The 19,258-nt window shown below is 50.2% G+C and overlaps 1 protein-coding gene across 4 annotated transcripts in view; it reads right to left on the reverse strand.

The window, feature by feature from the left end:
- Positions 1–351: 351 nt before the first annotated feature.
- Positions 352–19,258, reverse strand: part of prkn (parkin RBR E3 ubiquitin protein ligase) — a 1,360,483-nt gene continuing 1,341,576 nt past the window's right edge. For all 4 annotated transcript variants that reach the window (XM_038803523.1, XM_038803514.1, XM_038803532.1 and 1 more), the window contains 2 exons: positions 9,883–10,000; positions 352–864 (listed from right to left, as the gene is read on the reverse strand). In XM_038803523.1, coding sequence (XP_038659451.1) covers positions 755–864; positions 9,883–10,000 — 228 coding nt within the window. In that variant the 3' untranslated portion in view covers positions 352–754. The remainder of the gene's footprint in view (positions 865–9,882; positions 10,001–19,258) is intronic.

Here is a 19,258-nt window from a genome sequence, read left to right on the forward strand (position 1 = left end):
CTTTACCCAGAGAGTAGTAAGTGTATGGAACTTGATACCACAGGGATTCAGAGTTCAGATCAATAGCTTGGATGCTGAATAAGTAGGGGCAGCAGGGTAGCATGGTGGTTAGCATAAATGCTTCACAGCTCCAGAGTCCCAGGTTCGATTCCCGGCTGGGTCACTGTCTGTGTGGAGTCTGCACGTCCTCCCCCTGTTTGCGTGGGTTTCCTCCGGGTGCTCTGGTTTCCTCCCACAGTCCAAAGATGTGCAGGTTAGGTGGATTGGCCATGCTAAATTGCCCGTAGTGTCCTAATAAAGTAAGGTTAAGGGGGGGTTGTTGGGTTACGGGTATAGGGTGGATACGTGGGTTTGAGTAGGGTGATCATGGCTCGGCACAACATTGAGGGCCGAAGGGCCTGTTCTGTGCTGTACTGTTCTATGTTCTATGTTCTAAGTGCGCGAGGCAGAAAGAAATAGAAGGGTTTGCAGATAGAGTTAGATGAAGGCGGGTAGGAGGAGGTATGGACCATAAACACTGGCACAGACTATTTGGAAAAAATGGCCTATTTTCATGCTTTAAATTCCAAATCATTCTATGGAAATGTTATCCTCCTGTGAAGAAATGGAAATGATGCTGAATTGCATACACCGTGGCAGGGTACACGAAAGGACTAATCAAATGCAAACTTTATGCCTATCCCTAGTCACTAACAAATTCAACATAGTTTGCTAAAGTTCTGTGCTTGTTCTGCTGCTTCTCTTCTTCTTCAGGTTACTCGAACCAGTGGTCTCCCATGCAGTCACGATTCCACTCCCTACTGCACAGCCAGCACCACTGAAAGTGACAAGATGTTCTGGGACATTTCATGTGCATGCAACCGCCTGTGGTGAGAAAAAGCATGGAGTCAGACACAAGAGACAAATACCTAACATAGCAATAAAACAGACAAGTTGGATAATATGAAGGATGGTATGGGGTCATTTTCTTTTCCTGGATACCCAAAGAGTGCACAGTTTCTGGATGCAAAGCAGAGGGAAAAATAAGAAGGGTCAGGGTCCATTATCTAGGCCAGATCTCCAGCCCCTTAGGATCCCCACAGAGGGAATGCAGCGCAGATAGACTCCTGAGCATTCACACACAGCAGCCAGGAAGCAGAAGTCAAGTAAAGATAGTTTTGCTGGGGATAATTCTCTATGGAACCTCTGCAGCAATGTCTTTGGAGCTGTGACAATTTTCTTCTGAAGATCATTCTTTCTGACCCCCATTGAGTTGAATTTCACTAGAATTGCATCACAGTCTGATTGTTAGTCCGACCTCTCCTATGCATCCAGTTATTAGGTCCGTGTCTGGATCAAGGTTGTGCTGACGTCTGGAGCCGAATAGTTCTTGACTAAACCAACTAAACACTGGTGAGCAGGTGCCGCTTGATGGTAGCATTGCTGACTCTTTCAATCAATGACTGGAAGGTTGATAGGCCGGTGATTTTGTGGGCTGGATTTATCCTATTTGTTACAAAAATACCTTGGCCATTTTTCAAATTGTCATGCATATGTCCATATTATAGCTGCACAGAACAATTTGGGCAGGGGAGAGATTGTCACAGGTATACAGCCAGGACTATATAATTGCCGAGGAAGATTTTGCAGGCCTAACTGAGATGAGTCTTCTCCTGAGCCATTGCAACTGTGTGGCTCTGTTGGCCTCGTCAAAGAGTAACATAGTACAGGGTTTTTCAAGGTACGGTGTGAGCGGGTGTCAGGCCGGTCTTGAAGCAATCGGTCGCACCATTCCTGCAAGAGAAGCATTCAACAGCCGCTACTGGTCTCTGCCGCCTTTTAACTGAAAATAAATGAGACTATTTTGAGTCTTCCAGCCAGAAGCGACAGCAGTGAGAAGATCACGCACCCTGCGTGTATACCTGACGTTAAGCCATGTTATGTGTTTTTGGCGCCAAATCACGGAGCAGAGTTGCTTCCATTTTCCAACTGCTCTGTTGTGTTCTGTAAACTAGCCGTTGCAATGAAGTACACAGAATATCCAGTTGCTTAACTAAAAGGTGTTTTATTAACACACACATGGAAAGATAACTAACAGATTACTATACAGACAATAACTACTAAATGAATTCTGTTGGAACTACTTTAACTGTGACTATCCTCTCGTACATCCTAGTGCCAACCGGCAGGTGTCTCCAGTCACATGATGGATGTCTGACACCACCTGCTGTTCGGAGGTCATACCTACACTATGTGTACTGATATACAACTATATGCATTTATGTGTATCACCACACTGGCTAGAGGACTGTGATGATGGATCATTTTCTGAAAAGTAAGAGAAGGTCAGAGACACAAATAGGCAGTGTACCTACTAGACAGGATCTCACAATAGGATCTGCTGGAGAGAGCTGCTCAGGAGAATCCATTGCTCATGTTAGCTGGGTATAGGGCCCTCTGGGTATCAGTCGACAAAGAGGAAACTTAAGTCGGGAGCAAAGCAGTATAAAGATGATTTCTTGAGGTATGGTTTTGCCAATTGTGCCATTGCATATAAGGATGCAAAGCCCATGTGTGTTATATGCAGGGACGTACTGACAAATGAGAAGAGAAGTCTCAGATTTTGGAAGAGAAGTGGTGGGTGAAAAAACTCATTTTAAAGTTGAGATCCCAGAGTCAGTTATTAACCTAGAGCTGACTCCAAATCAAAAGACTACACTAAAAGACCCAGCAACAAACACAGGTGATGGAGTTCCAAGTCAGGATGGTATGTGGTTTGCAGGGGAACTTCAAATGGTGGTGATCCCATGTTTCTTCTGCCAGTATCCTTGTAAATGGTAGAGGTCATAATTTTGGAAGATGTTTTTAAAGGAGCTTTATTAAATGTCTGCAGTGCAGTTTGTATGTGGTGCTCACTACTGCCAATCTGCCGGTATTGGGGGGGGGGGGGGGGGTGGGCTGTAAATATTTAAGGTGATGGATGCAGTGCCAATCAAGTGGGCTGCTTTTTCCTGGACAGTATAAGGTTTCTTGAGTGTTGTTTGAACTACACTCATCTAGGCAAGTGTAGAGTATTACATCATTCTCCCAACTTGTTCCTTGTAGGTAGAGGTGGACTTTGGGGAGTAAGGAGGTGAGTTATTCACCACAGAATTGCCAACATTTAACCTGCTGTTAAAGCCACAGCATCACCGCAGTGTGTTGATAGTGGAGAATTCAATGATGGCAATGCTGCTGAAGGTCAAGGAGAGATGGTTGGATTTTCTCTTGTTGGTGATGGTCATTACCGGCACTTGTGTGGTGCGAATATCAGTTGCCAATTTTCAGCCTAGGCCTTAATGTTGTCCAGGTCTTGCTGCATATGGAGACAGACTACTTCAGTATCTGCGGAGTCGCGAGTTGTATTGAACACTCTGAATCCCACTTCTGATCTTATGATGGAGGGATAGTCATTGATGAAGATGGTTGAGCCGAGAACACGACCTTGAGAAATTCATACAGTGATGTCCTGGCCTGAGGTGATTGACCTTCAATAACCACAACCATCTTCCTTTGTGCTAGGTATTTCTACATTGCCATTCTCTCAGAAGAGAATCTCCAAGTCATGCTTGACACCTTTGCAGAAGCATACCAAAGAATCGGTCTCAGTCTCAACCTCAAGAAAACTCAAATCCTTCACCAAAACACCTCAGGGCAAGATCCAGTTTCTATCTCCATCAAGATCATGGAGAAATCCTCCAAAATGTGGAACATTTCCCATTCCTGGGGAGCCACCTCTCCTCTAAGGCTGACATCAGTGCAGGGATCCAACAGCATATCCAATCCATGAGTGTCTCCTTCGGATGCTTAAGGACAAAGTTTTTTTTTTTTTAAATAATTTTTATTGAGATTTTCCAAAACATATCAAAAACAGAAAATAACAACAAGAAACCAGTGTTAACAACAACCAAAAGAAAAACACACTAACCCCCAAAACCTCCCCCCCCCCCCCCCCCCCCGTAACTACAAAAAGAAGAAATAGATAAACACCCGGCATATTCAATAAACACATATACACATTTCTCCCTTCCCCCGAAACAAACTCCCCCCCCCTCCCCGGTTGCTGCTGCTGCCGGCCTATTTTCCTACCGTTCTGCCAGGAAGTCCAGGAAAGGCTGCCACCGCCTAAAGAACCCTTGTACTGATCCCCTCAGGGCAAATTTCACCTTCTCCAATTAAATGAACCCCGCCATATCATTGATCCAGGCCTCCACGCTTGGGGGCCTCGCATCCTTCCATTGGAGCAAGATCCTCCGCCGGCCTACTAGGGACGCAAAGGCCAGAACACCGGCCTCTATCGCCTCCTGCACCCCCGGCTCCACTGCAACCCCAAAAATTGCGAGTCCCCAGCCTGGCTTGACCCTGGATCCTACCACCCTCGACACCGTCTTTGCTACCCCCTTCCAAAACTCCCCCAGCGCTGGGCATGCCCAGAACATATGGGCGTGGTTCGCTGGGCTCCCCGAGCACCTAGCACACCTGTCTTCGCCCCCGAAAAACCTACTCATCCTCATCCCAGTCATGTGGGCCCTATGCAGCACCTTGAACTGTATAAGGCTAAGCCTCGCACAGGAAGAGGAGGAATTCACTCTCTCCAGGGCATCCGCCCACGTCCCCTCCTCAATCTCCTCACCCAGCTCCTCTTCCCATTCACCCTTCAGCTCCTCCACTGAGGCCTCATCCACCTCCTCCATGACGTGGTACACGTCCGAAATCCTCCCCCCTCCAACCCACACCCCCGAGAGCACCCTGTCCTGTACCCCACGTGGCGGCAGCAGAGGGAACCCCTCCACCTGCCGCCTGGCAAACGCCCTAACCTGCATGTACCTAAACATGTTCCCCGGGGGGAGCCCAAACTTCCCCTCTAACTCACCCAGGCTCGCAAACCTCCCATCCACAAACAGGTCCCTCAACCTCCTAATACCTACCCTGTGCCAGCCCAGCAACCCGCCATCGATGCTCACTGGTATAAACCGGTGGTTCCCCTGTATCGGGGACCCCATCGAGCCCTCCACCTCCCCCCTATGCTGTCTCCATTGCCCCCAAATTTTGAGGGTAGCCGCCACCACCGGGCTCGTGGTATACCTCGTTGGAGGAAGCGGTAACGGCGCCGTTACCAGCGCCTCCAGGCTCGCGTCCACGCTGGACGCCATCTTCATCCTCTTCCATGCTGCCCCTTCCCCGTCCATTACCCACTTACGCACCATCGCTGCATTGGAAGCCCAATAGTACCCACAGAGTTTGGGTAACGCCAGCCCCCCCCTATCCCTGCCCCGCTCCAAAAACACCCTTCTCACCCTCGGAGTCCCATGCGCCCATACAAATCCCGTAATACTCCTGTTGACCCTCCTAAAAAAAGCCTTTGGGATAAGGATGGGGAGGCACTGGAACAGAAACAAAACCCTTGGCAGCACCGACATCTTGACAGACTGCACCCTACCCGCCAGCGACAGCAGCAACATGTCCCATCTTTTAAACTCCTCCTCCATTTGCTCCACCAGCCTAGTGAGGTTAAGTTTGTGTAGGGCCCCCCAGCTCCTAGCCACCTGGACTCCCAGGTAGCGAAAGCTCCTCCCTGCCCTTTTCAGCGGGAGCCTATCAATCCCCGCCACTTGATCCCCCGGGTGCACGACGAACAGCTCACTCTTACTCAGGTTGAGCTTCTACCCAGAAAAGCCCCCAAATTCCGTAAGGATCGTCATCACCTCCGGCATTCCCCCCACTGGGTCCGCCACATAAAGCAACAGGTCATCTGCGTATAGTGACACTCGGTGCTCCTCCCCACCCCGCACCAGACCCCTCCAATTCCTCGACTCCCTCAACGCCATGGCCAGGGGCTCAATTGCCAACGCAAAGAGCAAGGGGGACGGGGGACACCCCTGTCTCGTCCCCCGGTACAACCGAAAGTACTCCGATCTCCTCCTATTCGTGGCTACGCTCGCCATCAGGGCCTCATATAACAGCCTCACCCAACTGACAAACCCCTCCCCGAACCCAAACCTTTCCAGCACCTCCCACATGTACCCCCACTCAACCCTATCAAAGGCCTTCTCCGCGTCTAATGCTACCACTATCTCCGCCTCCCCTTCTACCGCCGGCATCATTATAACACCCTCAACAATCCCTCCTCCGGAGCCTCCGCATATCTCCTGTCCACCCTCACAATCTCCCCCACCAACCTCTTCCTCTCTCTTTGCTCTCCCTTCTCCCTATGGGCTTGGATGGAAATCAACTCCCCTCTAATCACCGCCTTCAATGCCTCCCAAACCGTCCCCACCCGGACCTCCCCATTATCATTGGCCTCTAAGTACCTCTCGATACACCCCCGAACCCGCCCGCCCACCTTCTCATCTGCCAGCAGTCCCACCTCCAGGCACCAGAGCGGGCGCTGGTCCCTCTCTTCCCCCAGCTCAAGGTCTACCCAGTGCGGGGCATGGTCCGAAATGACTATGGCTGAATACTCGGCATCCTCCACCCTCGAAATCAGCCCCCTGCTCAGGACAAAAAAATCGATCCGGGAATAGGCCTTATGCACATGGGAAAAAAATGAATACTCCCTGGCCCACGGCCTCGTGAACCTCCACGGATCCACCCCTCCCATCTGGTCCATAAACCCCCTCAACACCTTAGCCGCCGCGAGCTTCCTGCCCATCCTGGACATGGATCGATCCAATGGGGGATCCAGCACCGTGTTAAAGTCCCCCCCAGTATCAGCCCCCCGTCTCTAGATCCGGAATGCGGCCCAGCATGCACCGCATAAAACCCGCATTATCCCAATTTGGGGCATAGACATTCACCAGCACCACCCGCTCCCCTTGCAACTTGCCGCTCACCATCACATACCTCCCTCCACTGTCAGCCACCACCTTTGACGCCTCAAACGACACCCTTTTTCCCACCAGAATCGCCACCCCCCGATGTTTTGCATCCAGCCCCGAATGAAACACCTGGCCTAACCAGCCCTTCCTCAGTCTAACCTGGTCCGCCACCTTCAGGTGCGTCTCCTGGAGCATAGCCACGTCCGCCTTCAGCCCCTTCAGGTGCGTAAACACCTGAGCCCATTTAACCGGCCCATTCAGCCCCCTCACATTCCAAGTTACCAGTCGGATCAGAGGGCTCCCTGCCACCCTCCCTTGCCCACTAGCCATAACCCGTCCCCTGCCCGCCCCAGGCCAGCCCCCCCCCCCCCCCCCCCCCCCCCCCCCCCCCCCCGGCTCGGCCCATTCCCCACGGTGGCAACCCCCTCCCCGGCCCCCCCTGCATACTCTAGCTCCTTCCTGGCCATTTCAGCAGCAACCCGGTAGTAACCCTAACCCCCCCCTTCAAGGCTAGGACCCCTCCCAGCTGCGTTACTCCCTCCATAGCACTCCCGTGAGCCAGCTAACTTCTGCTGACCCTGGCAGCCCCCGCCACACCTCCGAACCCCCCCCGCCCTCCAACGTGGGACTACTTCTCCTCCCCCAGACCCATCAGCAGACCCTCCTCCTCCCCCTCCCGCTCTCGCGCGGGAATAAAGCCCGCGCTTCTCAGCTCCGACCCCACCCCCATCCACCCTCAGTGCGGGAAACAGAAGAAAAACCTGCACTTTCCCTCTGCCTGACCCCGTCCCCGCAAAACAAAAGACAGCACCCCACCCGCCCAAGAACCAACACACAACTAGCTTAAAACAGCATAAAACAGCATAACACAGAGACCTTCCCACCAAAAGTTAACACAGTTATTTACAAACCCCGACCCTCAGTCAGAGTCCAACTTATCGGCCTGCAGAAAGGCCCACGCCTCCTCCGGGGACTCAAAATAAAAGTGCCGGTCCTTGTAGGTGACCCACAGACGTGCCGGCTGTAACATGCCAAACTTCACACTCTTTCTGTGGAGCACCGCCTTCGTCCGGTTGTACCCGGCCCTCCGCTTGGCCACCTCCGCACTCCAGTCCTGGTAGATCTGCACTACCGTGTTCTCCCACTTGCTGCTCCGCTCCTTCTTGGCCCAACTAAGCACGCACTCTCGATCAGCGAACCGGTGGAACTGCACCAGCACCGCCCGTGGCGGCTCATTCGGCTTGGGCCTCCTGGCCAGTATTCTGTGGGCCCCCTCCAGCTCCAGGGGCCCCTGGAAGGACCCAGCTCCCATCAGCGAGTTCAACAAAACAACCACATAGACCCCCAGGTCTGACCCTTCCAGCCCCTCCGTGAGGCCCAGGATCCGCAAATTTTTCCACTTCGACCAGTTCTCCATCTCCTCGAACTGCTCCTGCCATTTCTTATGGAGCGCCTCGTGCATCTCCACCTTTACCGCGAGGGCCGCGGCCTCATCCTCTCTTTTGGAGGCTTGTTGTCGGAGCTCCACCCCCTGGGCTGTCTGCGCCGCCAGCAGCTTGTCCGTATTCGCCTTCAGCGAGTCCAGCAGCTCCACCTTTAGCTCCTGAAAACATCGCTGGAGAGTCTCCTGCTGCACCTGCGCCCACTGCCTCCATTCCTCGTGGCCTCCGCCGGCCGCCATCTTGATTCTCTTCCCCCGCTTTTTTTTGGGCGCTGCCACTGCTATTTTGCTGGCCCCACTCCTGGTCAAGACCATAGACCACTGGGGATCCGCTGCAGACACCTTCCCACGTCGGGAACCGTCGAGCAAGTACCACTGGGGGCCCTTAAAAGAGCCCAAAAGCCCTTTCCTGGCGGGAGCTGCCAAACGTGTGGCTTAGCTCCGCATAGCAGCAACCGGAAGTCCAAGGACAAAGTCTTTGACGACCGCGACATCTATGCTGATACTAAGATCCTCGTGTACAAGGCGGTCTTCCTTCTAATGGCTCAGAAACTTGGACTACATACAGATGACACCTCAAGGCCCTGGAGAGGTATCATCAATGCTGTCGGAGACAGATTCTCTGCATCAGCTGGGAGGACAGGCGTACCAATATCAACATCCTTGAAGGTGCCAAGAGCACCAGCATTGAGGTCACGATGTGGAGATGCCGGCGTTGGACTGGGGTGAGCACAGTAAGAAGTCTTACAACACCAGGTTAAAGTCCAAAAGGTTTGTTTCAAACACTAGCTTTCGGAGCATTGCTCCTTCCTCAGGTGAATGAAGAGGCATGTTCCACAAATTCGCATGTGATCCGGCCGGCGTGGATGTTGGGGCGGGGGGCTGGGGATTCTTCCGTACTGCGTTCGGGATGGGTGGGGGGACGGGTTGTTGGGGTTTGCTTTGGTGGCCTCAGAGATTGAGATGCCATTTAAAAATGGTTTTGGTAATTTGGAGCTCGTGCTCAACGCATTTACTCAAAAGATGTAGTCAAACAACAACAGTGCCAGCCCTGTCAGCAGGTCTAATGACAATTCTCGAGTTGGGTTTGAGAGAAAGGAGTGTTGCAAGCTCAGATGAAGGTCTGTTAGAGTAAGTGAGTGGAGCAGAGAAATTGAAATGGCTGATGTCGCACTGGCAGCTCTCAATGGAAAGCTCTGCAGAGGGTAAGAGACGGATTGAAAATTCTGAACCTGAGAGAAAGAGCTGCCATGCTGGCCAAGGAAATGGATATTGAGGCGAGAATGATGGAAGAAGAGCTCAGCAGCCTGTTGAGCTCAAAATTCATTGAGGTGGGGGTTTAGGAGGACGAAGCTGAGGTCTTTGCCAAGGATAGATTGTTTGGGGTCAGATCACGGGGTCAGGTCAAAAATATGTTTTGGTTACTTATTTCACACTCCGGCTGGCAGGAAATTGTGTACAATGTTTATCAATCTGTTTGTTTTAGTACTCTTCCCACAATGTATCTCTATGGAACTCTGATGTCCTTGAATGATACTTAGTATTGCAGTTATCATGTAAAGTTATGCTACTATTGTTTCAGCTCAAATAATAGCAGGTACAGACCATTCTTCTCCACTGGTACTTGGCACTTGGGACAAGGTTTCGTTGTTTCCTTGATTGCTTGTCTTGAAGCTTGTTCCCAGAGAGTTTGCTGTGCAGCTTGCTGATTGATGATGCAACTCTATAAACATAAGAATGAATACACCATTATGCCACTGCACTCAGTCCCCACATTTATTCATGCACTAAGAAAGAAAACAGGGCACTTGTCTCCTCTCTGCTCCCTTCCTGAAGACTCAATGTCCTAAAGGGCAATGCCCTTGTTGACATTCTAACTCTATGGGACCTAGTCACCTCCTGGTACTTTGCAAAAAGCACCATTATTCATCCATTAGCTTAACCAGGCAATAATTAGAATGCTGTTTGACTGTTAGGCTAACAGCTAAATTCACCCTTGGAATTTGGCCATTGCTGGAAAGGTTAGTATTTATTGCCTGGTTACCCTTAGAAGGTGTTGATGAGCCTTCTTCTTAAACTGCTGCGGTTTGGATGGTGAAGGTGGATGTTGGGAGAAGAATTCCAGGATGTTGAGCGAACATCAATGGTGCTTGGAGGGGAACCCTGAGGCTCCATGCACCTGCTGCCCTTGGTGGAGGTCAAAGGCGGGCAGTGTTGTTGAAGAAGCCTTAGTGTCTTACTGCAGATAATACACACTGCAAACCTGGTGTTCTGGCGGTGGAGGGAGAGAATGTTTAAACCAAGCCAAATCATGTCCGACGTGTGCATTTTCAGTAGCAATGCTCCTGCGAAGCACTGTAGAATGTTTTACTGTGTTAAAGGTTCTAAATAAATGTAAATAGTTCTTGCTGTTGTCCTCAGGAGCAGGAATGTTGCCCAGTTATTCCTCCCCCCCCTCCCCATCACCCTTTGCCATCTCAGTAAGAGGTCCTGAGGCTTATCATAGTGCTATCCCCGACTGAGATTAGAGAATTCCCGAGGGGATCTGGAAGTTTCTTGATTTGTGCGGCTCCATTCCTCACTGGAGTTACCAGTGGAGCCAAACTGGAAAGGATTGTTTGTTGTATTTATGCTAGATTCTCTGGAAAATTGTCAGCAAATGAGGGGTGGAAATACAAATTTGTGCTTCATGATCTCCCTGCCCATCACTTATGTATTATTCATCATTTGCCTCAAGCATTTCTTGTGATTGAAGAGCTGGTATGTCAATGCTATACAGGGCAGCTAAGGTGCAGGAAGAGAGGGGACTAGCAAAGATTAAAGCTGATTTAAATGTAGATTTAAACAGGAAACCCACTTTTTTGGCATCTTGATGGGCTGAATGGCCTCCTTCTACGCTGTAGGCATTCTTTGACTTTGTGGCCAGTTCCAGCACCTGCTACATAGTGGTAGGTGCCTGAGGCCTGTAATAACCATTATGTGCCTTCTCTCATGTGTCTGGAAGTTACTTTGCGAAGCCAAAAACTTCACTCCGTGGTCAGACTCAAATAAATCTAAAATGGTTGCAACTTTGTTTGGGTGTACTTGTGTATCCAGTGTTCTGAGGCTTCTTGGAAAATATTTCTCCAAAGGAGGTTCTTTGAGTCTTTGAGTATAGTTGGACAGTTTACTTTATATGAGTACACAAAGCATTAATGGTAGTTTAGTTTGTTCTGTGTTACGTACGGATGCTATTCAGAATGGAGACTGTGGCTTCATGTGACTACAGTTGAGTTGCTGTATTGCTATTGTTCAGTTCTTAAGTTGGTAACTTTTTGAATTGATTTGAAATTGATAGGTGAATGCACCATTTATAACTTGTTTTTTGATGTTGCTGGGGCTTTTAGAACAAAGAACAAAGAAAAGTACAGCGCAGGAACAAACCCTTCGGCCTTCCAAGCCCGTGCCGACCATGCTGCCCGTCTCAACTAAAATCTTCTGCACTTCTGGGGTCCGTATCCGTCTATTCCCGTCCTATTCATGTATCTGTCAAGATGCCCCTTAAACGTCACTATCGTCCCTGCTTCCACCACCTCCTCCGGCAGCGAGTTCCAGGCACCCACTACTCTCTGTGTAAAAAACTTGCCTCGTACATCTACTCTAAACCTTGCCCCTCGCACCTTAAACCTATGCCCTCTAGTAATTGACCCCTCTACCCTGGGAAAAAGCCTCTGACTATCCACTCTGTCTATGCCCCTTGTAATTTTGTAGACCTCTATCAGGTCGCTCCTCAACTTCCATCGTTCCAATGAGAATAAAGCGAGTTTATTCAACCTCTCCTCATAGCTAACACCCTCCATACCAGGTAACATCCTGGTAAATCTCTTCTGCACCCTCTCTAAAGCCTCAACATCCTTCTGGTAGTGTGGCGACCAGAATTGAACACTATACTCCACGTGTGGCCTAACTAAGGTTCTATACAGCTGCAACATGACTTGTCAATTTTTATACTCAATGCCCCGGCCAATGAATGCAAGGATGCCGTATGCCTTCTTGGCTACCTTCCCCACCTGAGTTGCCCCTTTCAGTGACCTGTGGACCTGTGCACATAGATCTCTCTGACTGTCAATACTCTTGAGGGTTCTACCATTCACTCTATATTCCCTACCTGCATTGGACCTTCCAAAATGCAGTACCTCACATTTGTCCGGATTAAACACCATCTGCCATCTCTCCGCCCAAGTCTCCAAACAATCTAAATCCTGCTGTATCCTCTGACAGTCCTCATCGCTATCTGCAATTCCACCAACCTTTGTGTCGTCCGCAAACTTACTCATCAGACCAGTTACATTTTCCTCCAAATCATTTATATGTACTACGAAAGCAAAGGTCTCAGCACTGATCCCTGCGGAACACCACTAGTCACAGTCCTCCAATTAGAAAAGCACCCTTCCATTGCTACTCTCTGCCTTCTATGACCTAGCCAGTTCTGTATCCATCTTGCCAGCTCACCCCTGATCCCGTGTGACTTCACCTTTTGCACCAGTCTGCCATGAGGGGCCTTGTCAAAGGCCTTACTGAAGTCCATATAGACAACACCCACTGCCCTACCTGCATCAATCATCTTTGTGACCGCCTCGAAAAACTCTATCAAGTTAGTGAGACACGACCTCCACTTCACAAAACCATGCTGGCTCTCACTAATACGTCCATTTGCTTCCAAATGGGAGTAGATCCTGTTTCGAAGAATTCTCTCCAGTAATTTCCCTACCACTGACGTAAGACTCACCGGCCTTTTGTTATGTAATAATTCAGTCCTTTCATGTTTATTAATTGTTTCTGTACAAATGTTAATGCAACTTACTTCTCCCCTTTTCGAAGTTAAGTTTAACTTAAGAGTGATTGTAGGAGAACAATATATGTATGACAGATTAAAGTATCCTTTTGAGGAAAGAGGAAAATGCTCACAAACGTTCGCCCATAAACCCATCAGGTTGAACAGTAAGGTTGTGAAAATAACTCACAAAAACAGTCAAAATATCATCAAAAACAACAATATCATTGCAAGATAAGAGGTCTCCTTTTTTAATTGTTGCACTTCACAAGAATACCATTCAGCCCATCGTGTCTGCACTGGCTATCCATATGTACAATTCACTCAATGCCATTCTGCCCACCTTCTCACCGTAACCCTACACCAGGGGTGGGCAAACTACGGCCCGCGGGCCGCATGCGGCCCGCCAAAGGTCTTTATGCGGCCCACCAAGGTCAAGTCATAAAAAATTTATTTTTATTTTTTTTATTTAAAAAAAATAAGGTTAATGGGGGGGGGGGGGGGGGCTGTTGGGTTACTGGTATAGGGTGGATACGTTAACTTGAGTAGGATGATCATTGCTCGGCACAACATCGAGGGCCGAAGGGCCTGTTCTGTGCTGTACTGTTCTATGTTCTATATGAGGCGCCCAGAATCATAACCGGGTGAAGCGCCATTTTTGAAAAGTAGAGAAAAAGAGGGCTAAATGCAGGATGCCGCCGGGGGAAGCGCTGAGGTATATGCCGCACGCTAATTGGTTACAACCGGGACTATTCATTAATATACTATGCGGCCCTTTAAAATTGTGAATTTCTGAATGTGGCCCTTGCATGGAAAAGTTTGCCCACCCCTGCCCTACACATTCTTTCTTTTTTCGATACCTAGGGAAGGACGGCAGACCAAGAGGGAAGGGCGTTTCCAACATCTCTACTAATTGCACTAAGTATAGCTGCTCCTTGATTTTCGGGCGTGATCCAGGTGACTCAGTTTATATGTATTCCTCTGCTCAACACCTTGCCTCACAGCAGATTTGTGGTTAACATCCACCTGCATTGGCAAATTGCCTCGGAAATTATAAAGCTGAGTCAGTGAATTCTAAATGTAATAACATTGTGCCGGTTTGTGGGCCTAAAATGGGCACTCAAATCAATAGAGCAAAGGCCTGTTCCCCATCCGCACCACCACTAAATTGGTCAGTGTTTATCTCTAGGTGTCCAACAACCCTTCTGCCAATGTTGAAATGAAATTACTGCGTTCATTTCAGAGCCAGGCTCCAAAATTTGTTTGTCCCAGTCGTAGTGTGTGATGATCTTGATTGGCCTTACCTGAGCCAAATCAGAAAATGTTGGACATTCTCTTAATGCTTTGTGAAATTGGAAGACACAAAACTGCTCCTCCTCATAAAATAACCTGGGCAGCTGCCATCCCTCATTCACTCCAGTCTGTACTCAGTCCTGGTGCTGGTGAAATGAGTCAAGTGCTGATAGGTGAGCTAAATGGTGCGTGCTTTGGTACCGGCAACTCATTTAAGTTATTCTGATAAGGCAGAAGGAGTAATTTAGATTGGTCCTTGTGTTTCTCCGTTCTGGCATTCCGGTGCAGTACACCGCTGGAGTAAACGTGAGTGTGGAAGAAATATTGCATGTAACCTTTGAAATAAAGCAACAAAAACCAAGCTCCAATCAAGTGCCGTGCCCCCCCCCCCCCCCCCCACCCCGCCCCGGCATTGACCAGTTTGTCCGCTTTTAGATGTTCAGTGACATTCCATTCAACATTTTCAGCTTTTAAAAATTTTAAACCAAAGGCTAGAAATTGCTGATCTGAAACAAAAAATAAAAATGCTGGAAATACTCAGTGGGTCTGGGTCAGCTGTGGAAATGTTATGAAAGGTCATTGGCCGGATTCAGGAAGTCTTGTTTTTCTCTCCATACTTGCTGCCTGACCTGCTCAGTATTTCCTGTGTTAACTTTGGCTGGATGCTACGCTTGGTGATAATAGGGAATGAATGCATGAGAGATTAATTTCTTTATTTAACAAGGATGCTGCAGCCTGTACTTTGCTTCTGACAGGCAGAAAGCCAGGCAGCCACAAGGATACCGGCAATTATCTACAATTACTGTAAACACAGCCTACTCCTGATAATTTAAAGTTATCTCTAAGAAAATGCAAATGACTCAATAATATCAATTAAACAAGCTCAATAGGGCAGCAAAGTGTTTACATTAGACTAAAAATGTGGAGTCCTGGCCAACATTTCTGGCCAATTATGTTTGTGGGATCTTGCTGTGTACAAGTTGGCTCCTGTGTTTCTCTGTACAAGACCAGTGACTTCCAAAATACTTCACTGCTTGGAGAAGCTTTGGGGCCATGCAGAGGTCAATGGGGAATGTGCTCAAGTGTCCCGTGCAGAAATGGGGATTTCGGTACAACTGACCATGAGAAACACTGCCAACACTCCCGGATTACCCTGGAATCTCCAGGAATTAAAAAAAAAATGCACTTCGTTACCGAGTTGCAGCTTTGCATTAAGAAGTTCAGAAGTACTGAAAAGTGCATTTCTGAGAAGATCATGCCAACAATAGGCGTGTCCATTAACGGTGTGTGGTATTGGGGGTGGGTGCAAGCACGTTGGGAAGCCGACTATAACAAGCCGACTTTGGTATTCCATTCAAGCACTTTAGGCTATGTGGAAGAAGGAATGAATGGATTTTTAAAAAAATGTTTTTAATTAAAGCTTTTTCAAACAGAATTTTAACGTAACTAATAACAGGAAAATAAATGTAAAAATATTTAACAAAACTAGGTGGCTGTTGTCATTATACAAAAAGAAAATATACATTAAATGGACAGTTCCTCCACCTGAACCCCCCTCCCCCCTGACCCGGCGAGACAGGACCGGTATCTAATGGCACTTAGTGCCGGAAATGATCCCCCTCAGCGGACATGAATGTTCTACCAGCTGATTCACCTGGACCGCGCCAGGCAGTTCCACGCTAACAAGGGGGAGCTGCATACCCATGTGGTAGTCTGTGTAGAGGTATTACGGTACCTAGTAATGCTGGAACACCATTGGTAGATAATGTATGCTTTCCATTGGTCGAGCCTGTATGGTAGCTCTGCCCTGCAAGGCAGGGTATGAGAACCCGTGCCGCCCCAGCAGCTTCTTTACTGTACCTGAGCTGCTGGGGGGAAACATCTGGCTTATTAAAGCCTTCAGTTGGACTACGACCTCACTTTAGTAGTCATTGATCGTGCATCAATTTAATAAGCTAGATTTAAAGAATGGAGCTCCGAATCAAACCGGAGTGTCAGGAACTCAGCCCCCACGCAGTAAACTCGGCGGCGGCTTTCAAGCACTGGCTGGCGTGCTTCAACGGCTACCTCGGAACAGCAGAAAACACACCCACAAGAGAACAGAAACTGCAGATCTTGCACTCGAGGGTGAGCCCAGAAGTCTACACCCTCATCGAGGACGCGGCTGACTTCGATACCGCAATGGAGTTGCTGAAAGGACATTACATTCGCCCTGCAAATCAGGTCTACGCCCGGCATCTACTAGCGACGAGGCGACAAATTCCGAGAAGAATTCTACCGTGTGCTCCTAGTGTTGGGGAGAAACTGCAGCTGCTCGCAAGTTTCAGCAAACGACCACACGGAACTGTTGATTCGGGACACTTTTGTTGCGGGTATGCTGTCCTCTCAAATCCGCCAGCGTTTGCTGGAGAAAGAAACTCTAGGCCTCAAGGAGGCACGGGCCCTTGCCGGCTCCCTGGATATGGCCACCTGAAACTCCCGCGCCTACGCCCCCGACCGCACGGCAGCCCCCTGGGCAGCGTGGAATCCCTCTGCAGCCGACTCCGAGGCAATGCCCCACATTCCCCCCAAATGCTTGCGCTGCAAGACAGCCCGGCAACCCCGCTGCTATTTTTGCGGGTAAGTCAAACACCCCCGACAGCGCTAGCCCAGCCCGTTCATCCACATGTAAAGGGTACAGCAAAAATTGGCACTTTGTGGCGGTATGCCAGGCCCGGGCGGTCGCTGCAGTCTCCGGAAGCGAATGCGGACCGCTCCACGGGCCCCTTGCGGCCAGCGAGTGCTGCCATCGTCCTCCTCCAGGGCCACGTGTGGCCTCCGGGCGCTGCCATCTTGTCCCGCTGACGCCGCGTGTGATTGATGGGCGCCGCCATTTTGTGCACCCACAGCCATGTGCGACCAGTGGGCGCCGCCAACTTGGATGGACTCCCAGGACCTCGGTGCAGATGACCACACACCGCCCGACGAGAACACGCAGCTGCTGCCACGATTAGGCTCGGTGACCCTGGACCAGTCTCGGCCTCGAACACTCAACTGCTACAACAACAGTGCTAATCAACGGACACGAGACGTCCTGCTGAATCAACTCTGGGAGCACGGAGAGCTTCATACACCCCGACACGGTAAGGCGCTGTTCTCTCCCCGTTCATCCTGTCAATCAAAAAATCTCCCTGGCCTCCGGTTCCCACTCAATAGAGATAAAAGGGTTCGGCGTAGCAAACCTCACGGTCCAGGGAAGGAAGTTCAGAAATTACCGGCTCTACGTCCTTCCCCACCTCTGCGCAGCCACACTCCTAGGGTTAGACTTCCAGTGCAACCTCCAAAGTCTACTGATAAAGGCTTCCCGTCCCTTTGAACGCCTCAGTATGGACTTCAAAGGTTCACTCCCCTCCACCGACCGCAACACATATTTCCTGAACGTGATTGACGAGTACTCCCTATTCCCATTCGCCATCCCCTACCCCGACATGACCGCAACCACTGTCATCAAAGCCCTCCATAGCATCTTTACACTGTTCGGGTTCACCGCTTACATACAAAGTGATAGGGGGCCCTCCTTTCTGAGCGACGAACTGCGTCAATTCCTGCTCAGCAGGGGCAGTGCCTCCAGCAGGACGACCAGTTACAACCCCCGGGGAAACGGACAGGTAGAGAGGGAGAACGGAACGGTCTGGACGACCGTCCTACTGGCCCTACGGTCCAGAAATCGCCCAGTCTCCCGCTGGCAGGAAGTCCTCCCGGATGCCCTCCACCCCATCCGGTCACTGCTCTGCACCACGACCAACCAAACACCTCACGAACGTCTCCTGGTCTTCCCCAGGAAGTCCTCCTCTGGGACCTCGCTCAGAACTGGCTGGCAGCTCCCGGACCTATCCTGCTCCGAAAACATGTGCAGGCGCACAAGCCGGACCCGTTGGTCGAGAGGGTCCATCTCCTCCACGCTAACCCCCAGTACGCCTACGTGGTGTACCCCGACGGCCGACAAGACACGGTCTCCCTATGAGACCTGGCGCCCGCCGGATCCCCGCGCACACCCCTGCCACCAGTCCCACCCTCCATCCCACCGGTGCACCTTACAGCCACCCCTTCCCAGGAGGATCGGTTCTTCCGCCAGCCCCGTCTAGGCCGCCCCGCCCACCGAGGCACCCCACAGATGCTCCCTTCTCAGGTCAATCAGCACCCCCACCAGCGCCGTCTAGGGGTGTTGAAGCTGCCACAGAGATCGAAACCACGCTCCCGGAGTCACAGACGCCCCAACCTCCACCAGCGTCACCACCGAAGCTTCGACGATCACAGAGGACGACCAGGGCCCCCGATCGACTGATTGCTTCATTTTAACGAGTATATAGTTAATTGTAAAACTGTAAATAGTTACGATAATAAGGCAAAACGCTGTACGGTGGTATTACAGTACCTCCATAACCATAACTTCTACCACGTTACCATGTTGTAATACCAAGCCACCACCCCCGCCGGACTCTTTTTTAACAGGGGGTGAATGCGGTAGTCTGTGTAGAGGTATTACGGTACCTAGTAATGCTGGAACACCATTGGTAGATAATGTATGCTTTCCATTGGTCGAGCCTGTATCTTAGCTCCGCCCTGCAAGACGGGGTATAAGGGCCCGTGCCACCCCAGCAGCTTCCTTTCTGTACCTGAGCTGCTGGGGGGGAACATCTAGCTTATTAAAGCCTTCAGTTGTACTACAACCTCGCTTTAGTAGTCATTGATCGTGCATCAGCACATAAATGCTCCCTCTGATCACACACCAGTCAGCACACAGCCATGCCTTGGGCATGGGCAGCACGGTAGCATGGTGGTTAGCATAAATGCTTCACAGCTCCAGAGTCCCAGGTTCGGTTCCCGGCTGGGTCA

This window comes from Scyliorhinus canicula, chromosome 1 (assembly GCF_902713615.1).
Source record: "Scyliorhinus canicula chromosome 1, sScyCan1.1, whole genome shotgun sequence".
Classification (NCBI taxonomy): domain Eukaryota; kingdom Metazoa; phylum Chordata; class Chondrichthyes; order Carcharhiniformes; family Scyliorhinidae; genus Scyliorhinus; species Scyliorhinus canicula.